Source organism: Sinohyriopsis cumingii, chromosome 17 (genome assembly GCF_028554795.1).
Source record: "Sinohyriopsis cumingii isolate HCF-2022 chromosome 17, ASM2855479v2, whole genome shotgun sequence".
Taxonomy (NCBI): domain Eukaryota; kingdom Metazoa; phylum Mollusca; class Bivalvia; order Unionida; family Unionidae; genus Sinohyriopsis; species Sinohyriopsis cumingii.
In genome coordinates this window covers 52,441,000-52,453,648 of record NC_142977.1, presented here as the reverse complement: position 1 = coordinate 52,453,648, position 12,649 = coordinate 52,441,000, and the positions used below count along the sequence as shown (strand labels likewise).

General features: G+C 34.3%; 1 protein-coding gene across 1 annotated transcript in view; it reads left to right on the top strand.

The window, feature by feature from the left end:
- The window catches only part of LOC149778701 (discoidin domain-containing receptor 2-like), a 34,444-nt gene extending 27,145 nt beyond the window's left edge, over positions 1 to 7,299 (top strand). The window contains exons 10-12 of the mRNA XM_089939510.1: positions 581 to 775; positions 1,436 to 1,670; positions 3,059 to 7,299. Coding sequence (XP_089795636.1) covers positions 581 to 775; positions 1,436 to 1,670; positions 3,059 to 3,385 — 757 coding nt within the window. The 3' untranslated portion in view covers positions 3,386 to 7,299. The remainder of the gene's footprint in view (positions 1 to 580; positions 776 to 1,435; positions 1,671 to 3,058) is intronic.
- The last annotated feature ends 5,350 nt before the right edge of the window (positions 7,300 to 12,649 follow it).

The following is a 12,649-nucleotide window of genomic DNA, read 5'->3' as shown; positions in this document are numbered from 1 at the left end:
GCTTTCGTGTATTGATTCTTATTTTTATTGATTCATTAATTCCATGTGAGATGAGAAGTAAACAACTTACATATATATTTGACGCATAGACCTATGAAAAAGCATAAGCTAATGACTAATTATCTAATCTAATTGTTATCACAATGATTACCACTCGTCTCAACACCATCACCTATTTTCTAAAGTTATCAACAAGAACCAGACTGGTTTGCTTTTCTCTAATTGGTACCAAGAGCTATTCGATGTTCTTAAGCAATATTTCCTTACGAAAAGTTTGTTTAAGTATAATAAATTAATCACTTATTCCATGATTTGTCAGAATGTGTAATAATTATTTCACATGAATCGTCATCATGCAAAAAATGCGACAGTGATATCAAAGTACATTCATGTATATTTCAATATCAATTTTCTCTGTCACTATTGGTATAAATATTAATATAAATAATATAATTAATATAAAATCTGAGAAATTTTACAAATGATTTAAAACTTTTTTACTTGTTTGAAATCAATGTTTAGGATTACCTCTTTGCTCATGATTTACACAAATCTTCAAATGTACACATTTCACTCCCAGGGCAGAGTTTCTACGAGAAATAAGAAACATGTCAGTACTGAAAGATCCTAATATCGTTCGAGTCATTGGAGTGTGCACACGTGAAGAACCAATCTGTATGATCGTGGAGTACATGCAATACGGGGATCTGAACCAGTTTCTTGTTGATCATGTACCGGAAACGGATGTTTCTGCTTCTAATGCAAGGAAACTGGGGTGACTTATTTTTCAATAATCAATTCTCTTTCTAAAAATTATAATAGTGCTTTCAGTAGAAATTGTGTAGATTTTTTTCACTTTGCAAATATCACAGTTGTAGATAGGACTGATATACCATAATCATATCAAGGAAAATTGGTTTAATTATATACAATCCAATGTAAATATATTAGTATAAGTTGAACGCTGAATTGTTTCTTTTCGGGATTATACAATATATGTATTCACATGTAACCTATTTTGTCATCGTTGCACATGAAATCTCAGTCTGAACAGGAAATCTCGTCTTTTCGCTTCCAGACTCTATACAAGTGAGATTTAGTCTTAAACAGATCGTCTAGACAGTGTAATCACACTGCATCCATTGTTAATGTGCTTGAATTGCAGCGTTCATATTTATCGATTACATCCCAGGTTTTGATAAAAAATTACTGTAGTAATGTGCATTAAAATTGGAATTGACTTGACACAAGCTCCCAAACTGCTTCTGGAATTGGCCCAAAAATATTTTGTTTTGTTTGGTAAGTCATGAAGGTACTTATTATTCCTAGGTCGACGTTGGTCCTAATAGATACAAAAGGTTCCTTCCATTTTATTGTAAATGTTCTTCGTGTCGTTAGTTTAGTTCATGTTTTAAGACTATCCCCGTATTTTCAGTTATGGTTGTCAAATATACATGGCCTCTCAGGTCGCCTCTGGAATGAAGTATCTTGAATCTTTGAACATGGTCCACCGAGATCTAGCCACTAGAAACTGCCTAGTTGGTACACATTTCGCCATCAAGATATCAGATTTTGGGATGAGCCGAAGTTTGTACAGTGCTGACTACTACAGGATTGAAGGCAGAGCTGTGCTTCCTATTCGATGGATGGCGTGGGAGAGTATTTTACTGGTAAGAATGGTATGATAAGACCTTGACCTGACCATTTGACCTTGAAGACCTTCCTACAAAAGGCAATACAAAATCGAGTTCCACATTTCAGGCATTTTGTTTTTGTTTTGTTTCATAGTAATAAGATAAAGAGTATGCATTTCATTGTCCACTCGCTCAAAACTGACGTTTACTAATCTGAAATATTGTTCTGTTGTATTTTTAACGTTCTGAGTGGAAAGTTTATTTATTTGCTCATTCATGATATGTTAAATAGGCCGAAATGTGTCAGTTAAAAGTTCTTCAAGGGAAACGATATAAAACAATAAACTTGCATCAATTGCTTTTAGAGTAGCATATTTTGGAGTGCATTCCTGATTTCAGAAAAGTGAGTTTCAAAGTAATAAACTTCTTTAACAAATGGCTAATCATTGCAACTTTAACTAAAGTGGATATCCTCTCAACCTCAAAATGAAACCTGCCACACACTTTGCAAAGATTTTCCACCCTTTGATTTATAAAATTGAACTTAACTCATTGAAGTGCAACCTTATCATACCATCTTTAAGGGATATCCTCTCAACTTCAATAGAAAACGTTCCACCCCTTGACTTATAAAACTGAACATAACTCTTTGAAGTGTACTGTTATAATACGATTCATACGACAGAGCACTCCACCATCTTAAGTTCAGATTTCGTTCATTTTATTTCGAAACGTTTTTTATTGTTGTTGTTGTTGTTGTAGGGTTTAACGCCATGTTTCAGCACAGGATAGGCTATACATGGCGGCCAGTATAATTGGTGGAGGAAGAACCCTGGAAAACCCCGGGAAGAACCACCGACCCACGAGAAGCTACTGACAGGCTTTCTCACGCACCAACTTATTTCGAAACAGTAATCAATATACTTTCTTAGGAAGAATACAATATAACGATGACAGATTCTGAATGCTGATGGAATGCATCACTTCTAATCAGACTTTATTCGGACTCTAGTCTGCGGAATTAATTTTATCAACGAGCAAGTCAGACTTAATAAGCCGATAACAAACGTATCCATCAGTATTTGTATAAAATTTAAATATATATATAAGTATTGAAATGTGCAATACACGTCATCAGTAAAGTACAGGAAACGGTTGTGTTGATTACACGCAGATCATTTTTATATATATATATATATATATATATATATATATATATATATATATATATATATATATATATATATATATATATATACACATACATGTATATGAAAGAAGGTTACTGATTTTCATTTCGATTCAAAATTAAATGTGGGCGACGCAGTGATGAGAAGTACATTAATGTGCCCATGTAACATTGTTCATGTGCGTTTTATATCGTGTACTAAGTTATTAAACAAACAAATCTGTTTTATTGACAGGGTAAGTTCACGACAAAAAGCGACGTCTGGTCTTTTGGTGTGACGCTATGGGAAATTCTGACTTTCTCCAAAGTGCAGCCTTACGAAGGTATGTCAGACGAACAGGTCATTGAAAACTCTGGACATCACTATAGAAACGACAATCAACAAACATATTTACCACAACCGGCGATTTCTCCCAAGGAAATCTACGATCTGATGCTGGAATGTTGGAATAGACACGAATCTGAACGGCCGTCGTTCCGAGAAATCCATATGTTTCTCCTTAGAAAGAATATGGGTTATGATCCAAAGCTGGAGATTCTTGGACGTACAAGTATAGGTTGAGTTCACTCTTGAAGATTCTTCAACGACAGTTTTGATGCAAGCATCCCTGGCTTGCAAAGTCTTGTTTTGGCTCTTTTTACCAAAGAATTGCATTCATGCACTAAGTCTGCTTTGTTGCTGATCTTCGTTGTTCATACCCTTTGCGGATTCTCTGGGGTTATCTGATCCCTTAGACCCAAGCGGGATTTTCCGGAAGAAAGGGGGCACTATTGATTGTCGAACAGCTGCCAGAAAAGCTCTTCAGTCGCTAAATTGTATTTCATTTTGTCTTTCCACTCAGCTCGGATGATGCTGTGTGTGGAACAATCCAGACGAGTTCTGTGTGGAAAGTTGTGTTCTTGTTGTTAAGATCCCTCAGTCAGAAGGGATGTTTGTACTTAATTTATACAAAAGATTTTACTTGTTCTGTATATATGCGGAGAATGAGGGAGCAGTGGAAGATGTCATCTTGTAACGTACTCAAGTAAATGCAAATGAACATAAAGATGTATACATTCTTTCCAAACGTATTTTAGCTGAGACGATAACTAGTATATTCGTCCTTTGATTGCATATTAAACACACTGAAGAGCCGTTAACTCTATACGAAAATGAGAAATAAATTATTATTTCTGGTGAATTTTGACATAAGCCTCTATTGTGTAGTTGTATGTAATATTAGTGCCCAAAATCCTAAAACGCTTATCAGAAAATTGAAATCCATTTGATAAGGAAATTTACTTACAGTGAAGGTACATATTGTCATGTTTCATTTTTCACATGCCTACTTATCCTTGTTTGTCTTTAATAAGAAACTTAAAGGTAATTCAAACGGAAACATCGCTCGGCGATTTCCGTTTGGTCGTGAGAGAACCTCGGAATTAGTTGGAGGAATACACAGCAATTAGATGTGCTGATGATTCACCTCAGCCGCAGTGCGCCACTTTTCTTACGACCGCAAATGTGGACAATGCTCCTATTGTGTCTTTGTCTCCTTCAAGCGCCATATTGATTCACGTGAACAAAGTAGACCCGAATATAGTTCTCACTGGAGACGAATTACATCCGATGTTTCTTTCTCGATTGAACGGAAAAGGCTGAGGATGTTCCGATTAAAGGGTAATTATAATGATACAACTTTAAAATTTCCGAATTTGAATTTGGCATTTATTTAACATGGTCTTCGTTTATGCGTATATGAGTGATATCGTAATGTAGCTTTCGTTGTATAAGGGTAATGTTCATATGCCACAACGATTTTCAAGATCAAAAGTCGTAGTCTGCTTGTAAATATTTAATGAGCTTCCTTAGATTTGATAACCGGTTCAGCAAATGGAAATCATTGGAGTACGACTGTCATCACTTCTATAATAGGCAGATCGGTAAGTAATAACTTTTCTATTGAAGCAGGTATACCTCAGGCGTAAGCAAGAAAATGGTATATAGGAGAGAAGAGTGTAGGGCAGATTTGCACAAACACAAGAGAAGAAATGCCATAAACATCAATTGCGTATATGCTGATGGCATAGACTACAGACAAAGTTTCATATTTTCTAAGCTATTTTAATACACATCACGTCTTTAAGCAGGTGCTTTATTCTTGCCATGATCTTCAAAACCATCGAAAGTATCATAGTAAAGGTTGTTGTCACATTAAATGTTTTTGTGTGTAATTTTCTACATGGATTTCAACATCTGCATGACGAAAGTTTTTATTTCTATTTTGACACGAAACAAGAAACGACGTTCATTTTATTTCAGTTGCATACCTAATGAAATGTAGCGTCAAAAGGAAAAAAATTCAATAAGTCCGCTATTTCTGATTGGTTCTAAAGAATGTATAACAATCATATTGGAAGCATGTTCATATGTATGTTAATAAGCACAGAAACATTCCAAATGTTTCTGTTGTTGGATTATACATCTTAATCACATTATAAGTATGCCCTCTTCTTTATGTTTGGATTACCTGTCGACGGAATGGCTGCTGCACGAAAGTTTGGGAACACATCATTAATTATGTTTTCGAGTCCTTTCAAAACAGCAAGCAATAGCAATTGGGCAAAGTGGATGTTTAACGTCAGAAGACCAAGATCGTTTCTTTTCCGAGCTTCATATATTGGCATCACGTGGCGGCATGATTCGGAAAGCTTTTGTTATATAACCTATGTGATTCTCCTGGTTAGCTGTTGGAGTCATGAGATCTCTATTCGCTTTTTATGATAATCTGATGTTCTTAAATAGCTGTTCGAGTTAATTGGTTCGAGTTAATTACATACAATTTTTTTAACTGTAACTAACAAGCATTATCTTTAATTTTGAACTATTATCTAATCCTTTGAGTGTGTTATACCTACCATATTTATAGCTGAGTTGTTTTACCTACTACCTTTCACAGCTGAGTTGTTTTACCAGTGGCGGATTACCAAATAGGCAGAGTAGGCACCGGCCTAGGGTCCCCGCGACAACGGATCTAAATAATACTGATAAAACTTATAAGGAGATAATTTGCGAGAGGGGTCCCAAAGATGTCGACTGCCTAAGGGCCTAAGGGCCTTCACAGGTTTAATCCGGCACTGTGTATTACCTACTATCTTTTACAGCTGATCTGTTTAACCTACTACCTTTCACAGCTGAGTTATTTTACCTACTACTTTTACACGGCTGAGCTGTTATACCTAGTACCCTGTTAAGGCTGAGTTGTTCTAATGCGTCTACATATGATCGAATTGACTAGCAACTTCTATATGCATTTTGTGGTAGAAAGCTTACTGTTCGTTTAGCTTATTTAACATTTGTATCTTGTCGTAAGCTATGTTTGGCAAGCATAAATTGTATAACGTAAACAAAATATGTCACCTTGACAAAAATACCGTGGTAATTGCTTCCAAATCACGATATTTATGCATTGTTTAAATTGACGAAAAGTATAATATATTTATATTTGAAGGAACTGAAGTGATGTTTAATATATACGCAAGGTTTATTGTTTCACTGATGGCCATTCGGAATATTTTCATAACACAATGTCAGGTTATATACAATTTTAAGTGTAATTGTCCCGTTAAAAGATCGTGACAGTAATATTTCGCATTATTACCTGGAGGTTGTGTATCTTTCGGGTAAGATACTATTTTCTTAAACAAAACTTTGAAACGGTTGTGAAGTTCTTGTTTTCAGTAAAATATTTCAAAGCAACTGATATCTTAATATATTTTTGTTAATTTGCTAGAACTAATTACGTACCATGTAGAGTGACGAACGACTAAACACTAGCAACTGTTTAAGTACAGTGTACAGTGATTAATTGTTAATCACTAGCAAAAGTGAAAGAAGATTGAGCCATACGCTAATATGTGTTGTTTTATACTGCGTAAAGCATATTGCTAATTTAAAATGTACAATGACAAAAGACAAAACACCGTGAAAAGTGGAAGATGACTGTACCACGATAGTCCACCGTAGTCAATCAGTTGCGGCCTTAGCAAGGTGCGATAGCATCGGACCCGCAAGCTAGGGGGTCCAAACATTTTGGAGTTTGTTTAAAACGGATTATAATTAAAGATGATTATTTAAAAATAAACTTAAATTTGAAAATAAACCCGTATTTTTTCTTTAGATTTTGGGGGACCATTGTTCTCATTTCGCACCGCAGCTGAGTCCACTATAGTCTAACATGTGTTGTTTTATCCTGAGTACAACAGGTATGTGTTTTACAGCGTACTTTGATGAAAGATTATCACCAACAAAGGCGGATGATGATTATGTCACGATAGGTGCTCTTTTATTCTGTTTGCAACATGTTGCTAATTTAACGAAATAGTTACCACTATCAATAGATGTGATCTCTTGATGAAAGGATTGTATACTCAGATATTACTTTCTATTTCTTTACCTGAAATTATCAAAGACAATTAAAGTATTTTAACGAATAATTCTTTGTTTTTTATGATCACGAAGTCCATTGCGTACATCTGTCTGTTCGACACAAGTTGTAATTCTTACAATATCATGAAAACAATATGTTCTGTTAGTTCATGTTGGATAGTTGAATAATTTTGATCATAATCGTAAGTCCACTTATCATTTTATCACCGTTGAAAGAATCAGCATTATAAATAATTTCAATCTTGTGGGACTAATTTCTTTCCTTGAAAGTGAAACGATTATTAATCATGTATGTATGTATGGATGGATGGATATATATATATATATATATATATATATATATATATATATATATATATATATATATATAGTCTACACAGTTAGGTTACTCTTGGGTAGGACACGGTAAATGAAACATATAATTACGCAGTGGTCAGATGTAGTTATACAAGTTGGAAGAATTTTGCAATGCTTCGGTTTAAAGAGAGTATGGATATGGCACGCTACGACAACTGCAAAATAATGACCGTGGGGTAAACATGTACCGAATACAGTGTGTATTGCAAGGACACGAGTATCGCTGTATAGGTAGATGGATTGCTGTATATTGATGTTAGGGCTTTTATCTTCTAACGGCAGATTATCTGCACACATTCATTCCCTTCTGTACAAAATCCGAAAATAAAAGTCGTATAGCAAACGTTATTGCACACAATCTTCTTATACATAATATTACTGAAATTACCGTCACTCTAGTAACAAAATACCAGTTCCTAATTCTTACTAAAATATGACGAAAAGAACTAGTGTACGAGTATTCAATAAGTCACCTACACCTTTCTGGTACATCTTCTCTTATTAATAAATTCACAAGAGCCTGCAGGCTGATTGCTCGTATTGTATGTATGTCTGCATTCTAACCATTCCTTACCAGTCTGCTTCTTGAGACATATAGGACTCACGGTACTAATTCAGTTCCCACAGTAAACCTATGCAAACCCCATGATATTAAAAATTCAATAACGTAAACGTTTTGAGTGCTCATGATCAAACCTATATTTATCAGTACAGATGAAACCTGGATGTCAGCTTCTGTGTAGAGGAAAGGTTATGAGCCGCGGCATTTTCTGGACCTGCATGTGTTTGAAACATGTGCTTTCAATTCCGCACCAAAGAATCAGGTGCTAATTTTAGTAATGAATGGTCCAAACTCAAGACTGTTAAAGGACTGAAATTCCATCAATAAAACAATGTCTCTAGTTTTTCACTTACAACTAGGATAAGCTCTCAAAAGGTTCTTTTTCCTACAACCATACTTACATTATTAACCAATCCTGGTCAGCCAAACCCATATATACTCTATTTTAGGTTCACCCATTTCCAGGCTAGTTCCCATTTTTCTATATGATTAGTACCGTGTGTCCTATATTCACCCATGATTTTCTTGATAGCCCTAAGAATAGTAGTTCAATACATAAGTAAGCAATGTGCATAGTCCTGCTTGTCAAAGATTACATTTTTGAATATTACATTATATTGCAATTTCATCTTCACCTAAAGACCAAAGGTGCATTTCAGGCAACATTTAAATATTTGAGCTTTATTTAAGAAAGTAAGAACAAATATTAAAATAAAGCTGATAAGAATCATCTTTTTTAATATCACCATTTATCGCTCTTCAATTTAATGCTGAAATATTTTACCAGCCTTGTCATATTATGTAATTAATGAGTAAAAGGTCAAGGTGACCATCTATATGTACATGTTATATGTACATGTATCAATACAGAAAAAGAGATTTAAATGACAAAAATTACCTAAAATTACCCCCGGAAGACATACAATTTAAAACTAATGTAAAGTAGACATAAGTCCATTAAAATGCAAAATATGTACTTTCAAAACATTCACTGAAAGAAATTAGAGGAATGCAAAGTCATGAGTGGTCTCCACCATTAAGCATGGTGGAAAAGAGCTCAGTGATCATATCTGAATCATTATGTTTCAAAACACAAATAGGAAATATCATATTGCTTATTGTAATTACTCTATAAATGGTAAAATGTATAAATTTTATATATGCATTGCTTAGATTTAAACCAAAGTGCAAAACACTCCACCGAACACAGTCAAATCTCCACACTGTTCCCCTTCCCCCTTCTTGGCAACAGTTGATATATCTGAATAAGCATTTAATATCCTACCTAAAGACACTCTGTGGTTTACAAAATATATTAATTTTTCTTGTTATCCGCAAATAGAACCACGTGATTGCATTTATAATAAAGTAAATTGCACTTGCATATGTGGAGACACTGTATTGCTGTGGCTGTCTATATGACTCACGGTACTAATTCAGTTCCCATAGCAAACCTATGCAAACTCCATGATATTAAAAATTCAATAACTTAAAATTTTTGAGTGCTCATGATCAAACCTATATTTACCAGTAAAGATGAAACCTGGATGTCAGCTTCTGTGTAGATGAAAGGTTATGAGTCGCGCCATTTTCGTGACCTGCATGTGTTTGAAACATGTGCTTTCAATTCCGCACCAAAGAGTCAGGTGCTAATTTTAGTAATGAATGGTCCAAACTCAAGACTGTTAAAGAACTGAAATTCCATCAATAAAACAATGTCTCTATTTTGTTTCACTTACAACTAGGATAAGCTCTCAAAAGGTTCTTTTTCCTACAAAATAACTTACATTATTATTAACCAATCCTGGTCAGCCAAACCCATATATACTCTATTTTAGGTTCACCCTTTTCCAGGCTGGTTCCCATATTTCCATACCATTAGTACCGTGTGTCCTGTAAAGCCTTTTATCTTATCAAGACAATTACCATTGGGGATTGCAGGCTGCAAATAACAACAAAGAAAGTACTTGAAAGATGCACGCGTCCTCCCACGATGGAGGTAAAGACGTAAATAGCACACTCAAAGCGTAACTGGCCTAAATGTAGTGAAGGTGTTACTGATAAATTTGACTAATCAGTCAGAACTGAATGAACCGATTTATCCATGATTTTGGTGCGTGCTTCTGTTTATGAGTACATTCTTATAAACTATTTTGTTGATCAATCACTTTATATAATACTTTTGTAGATTTTAAAACAGATTTTGTTGGAGAAAACTATAGGCGAAAAAATTGGGGTGCAATATAAATATAATAGTGGTGGAACTTTGAGGATGACTATTAACTAGAAAGGCTGTGAACATACTCCTTTGCTTTAAATTGATAGAGACTGACTTTGAATATATATATATATATATATATATATATATATATATATATATATATATATATATATATATATATATATATATACACATCCATTGATCCAAATTGAAGAGAAAAATAATACACTTTACACTCTGTAGCTAGAGATTGCTGCCATTACAGAATATTAATAAAATATTTATTTCATCCGGGGCATGACATGGGCATGAGTAGTAAACAGTTTAGATACACGCTCGATTATTTTGTAGCGGTATGTACTGACTTCACATATCCAGATCATATTGCAATTCAATTCATACGATACCAATAGCTGTCATTATTGTAATATATATTTGCTGTGCATATATCACCTATATCATGAACATAACATAAAAAACAGACACGTCTTGAATGTCACACGTATCAGCAGCTATACCTTGTCATATAGTTGCAACCACCTCCTTCAACTTCCCGTTTTTGCAGAAAAGAAAAATATCTGAGGGACCGTTTAAAACTTGTATCCAGACCAAAAGCACTGCATAACAAACGAAAAACGGGAATTTATAAATTATTTCACTTTTGGATGCAAATTATTTACATACTTCTTTATATGAAAAACAACCATTCGATTTCAGTTTCTTTCCTCATAAATATCTGATTGTACTTCCATCTAACAGTCGCAAAAAATAATGATATTGATAAGAGACATCCTTGCTATCGAACGTCACCGAGGGTGGAAAAATGGTGCTTATACTGCAAATATGATCAAAATATCTTTTAAAAGAGAACAAGGTCAAGGACAGACAGTAGAATTTGAAGCATGTCTTCGTGACAAGCAAAACGCGATTATCAAACTGCGTTTCGATTATGGAGTTACAATTTCGAGAATTTAACATGACATACTCAGACTTTGAAGGTGTGAAGTTATGAAAACTCTCTGTGTCCTTAAAGCCTCATTAGTTTACCCTGTATCGACTTTATCAAAGTTATTTGAAGAGTCTGGAATGTGTCTTGTTACTGGAAAGGCGTTTTTGACTTCATGCATGGTTAGCAGTATTAACACAAAAGCCCAGCCGGAATTTTTAGGAATATCCTAAATCTGCTTAATTTGGCATATATTTATGTTTGCTTTGTGACTACGGCAAATGTTCAGAGTGGTTTTACAAATTAACCACAACCGTTTTGTCTCTTGACTGTTTAAGGTTTCCCATACAAATGAAGAGTTGCATTACAAATGACTGTCTCTCTAAGAAAGAAATATATTTTGCCAGTCTAATTGATAACATAAATGGTAAACTAATCATTCCATTTCACATAGCATATTTTGTTATACATAAGACAAAATGTCTGATGAACAACAAAACTTTTCTACTAAATAAAATTCTAGAGTAGAAACAAGCAGTGTGTTCAATTTATAATGGTTTCGAAGCTTGCAATATATAAAAACAAAAAAAAAAACCAAAAAAACCCCAAAAAAACAAAACAACAAACAAACAAAAAAACACACCACACAATTCAAAAGTTTTCGTTAATCTGAGCTATTATTACAAGCCACATAGAGGCTGGGCATGTTAGCTTTTCCTAGGACGAGGACGTATAAGTCATTTTGCAAAGACAGGAAACGATAGGTCAAACGGTGATGGGAAAAAAGCAACAACAATGGTTTAGACTTCAACAACAACCGTATCAATAATTTGCATGTTGCTGATGAATTTAATTGGTGCATCACCCGTTTAAGCAACAATTCCAATTCAACACATTGTCTAATGCGATATACGCGTTACACAGAAAGAGAAAGAGAAGATAGTATATCTAACTTTAAACTAATTAAACAGAAGAAAAACAATGAAGGATGCGTTGGATAATGACATGGAAGAGACAAAGAAGTCTACGGTAGACTATGGTCTCTTACAATCACAGTAGGAACAGACGAAGACCAACTTCAATGATGAAATAGAACTATATGATCTAGATATGCAAAGGCTAATAAATCATATTATCCCCAAAACGGTGGACTTGGAAAACAATATGTTGATTTAACACAAATAAGTTGCAAAATTGATGACACCAGCAACAAATAAAAAGGAAAACTGCAAACAATGCAAACAAACAAACAAACAAAATAAACAAACAAACAGCAATATAAATGCTTGTCGAAAGTATGAAAGCAACTTG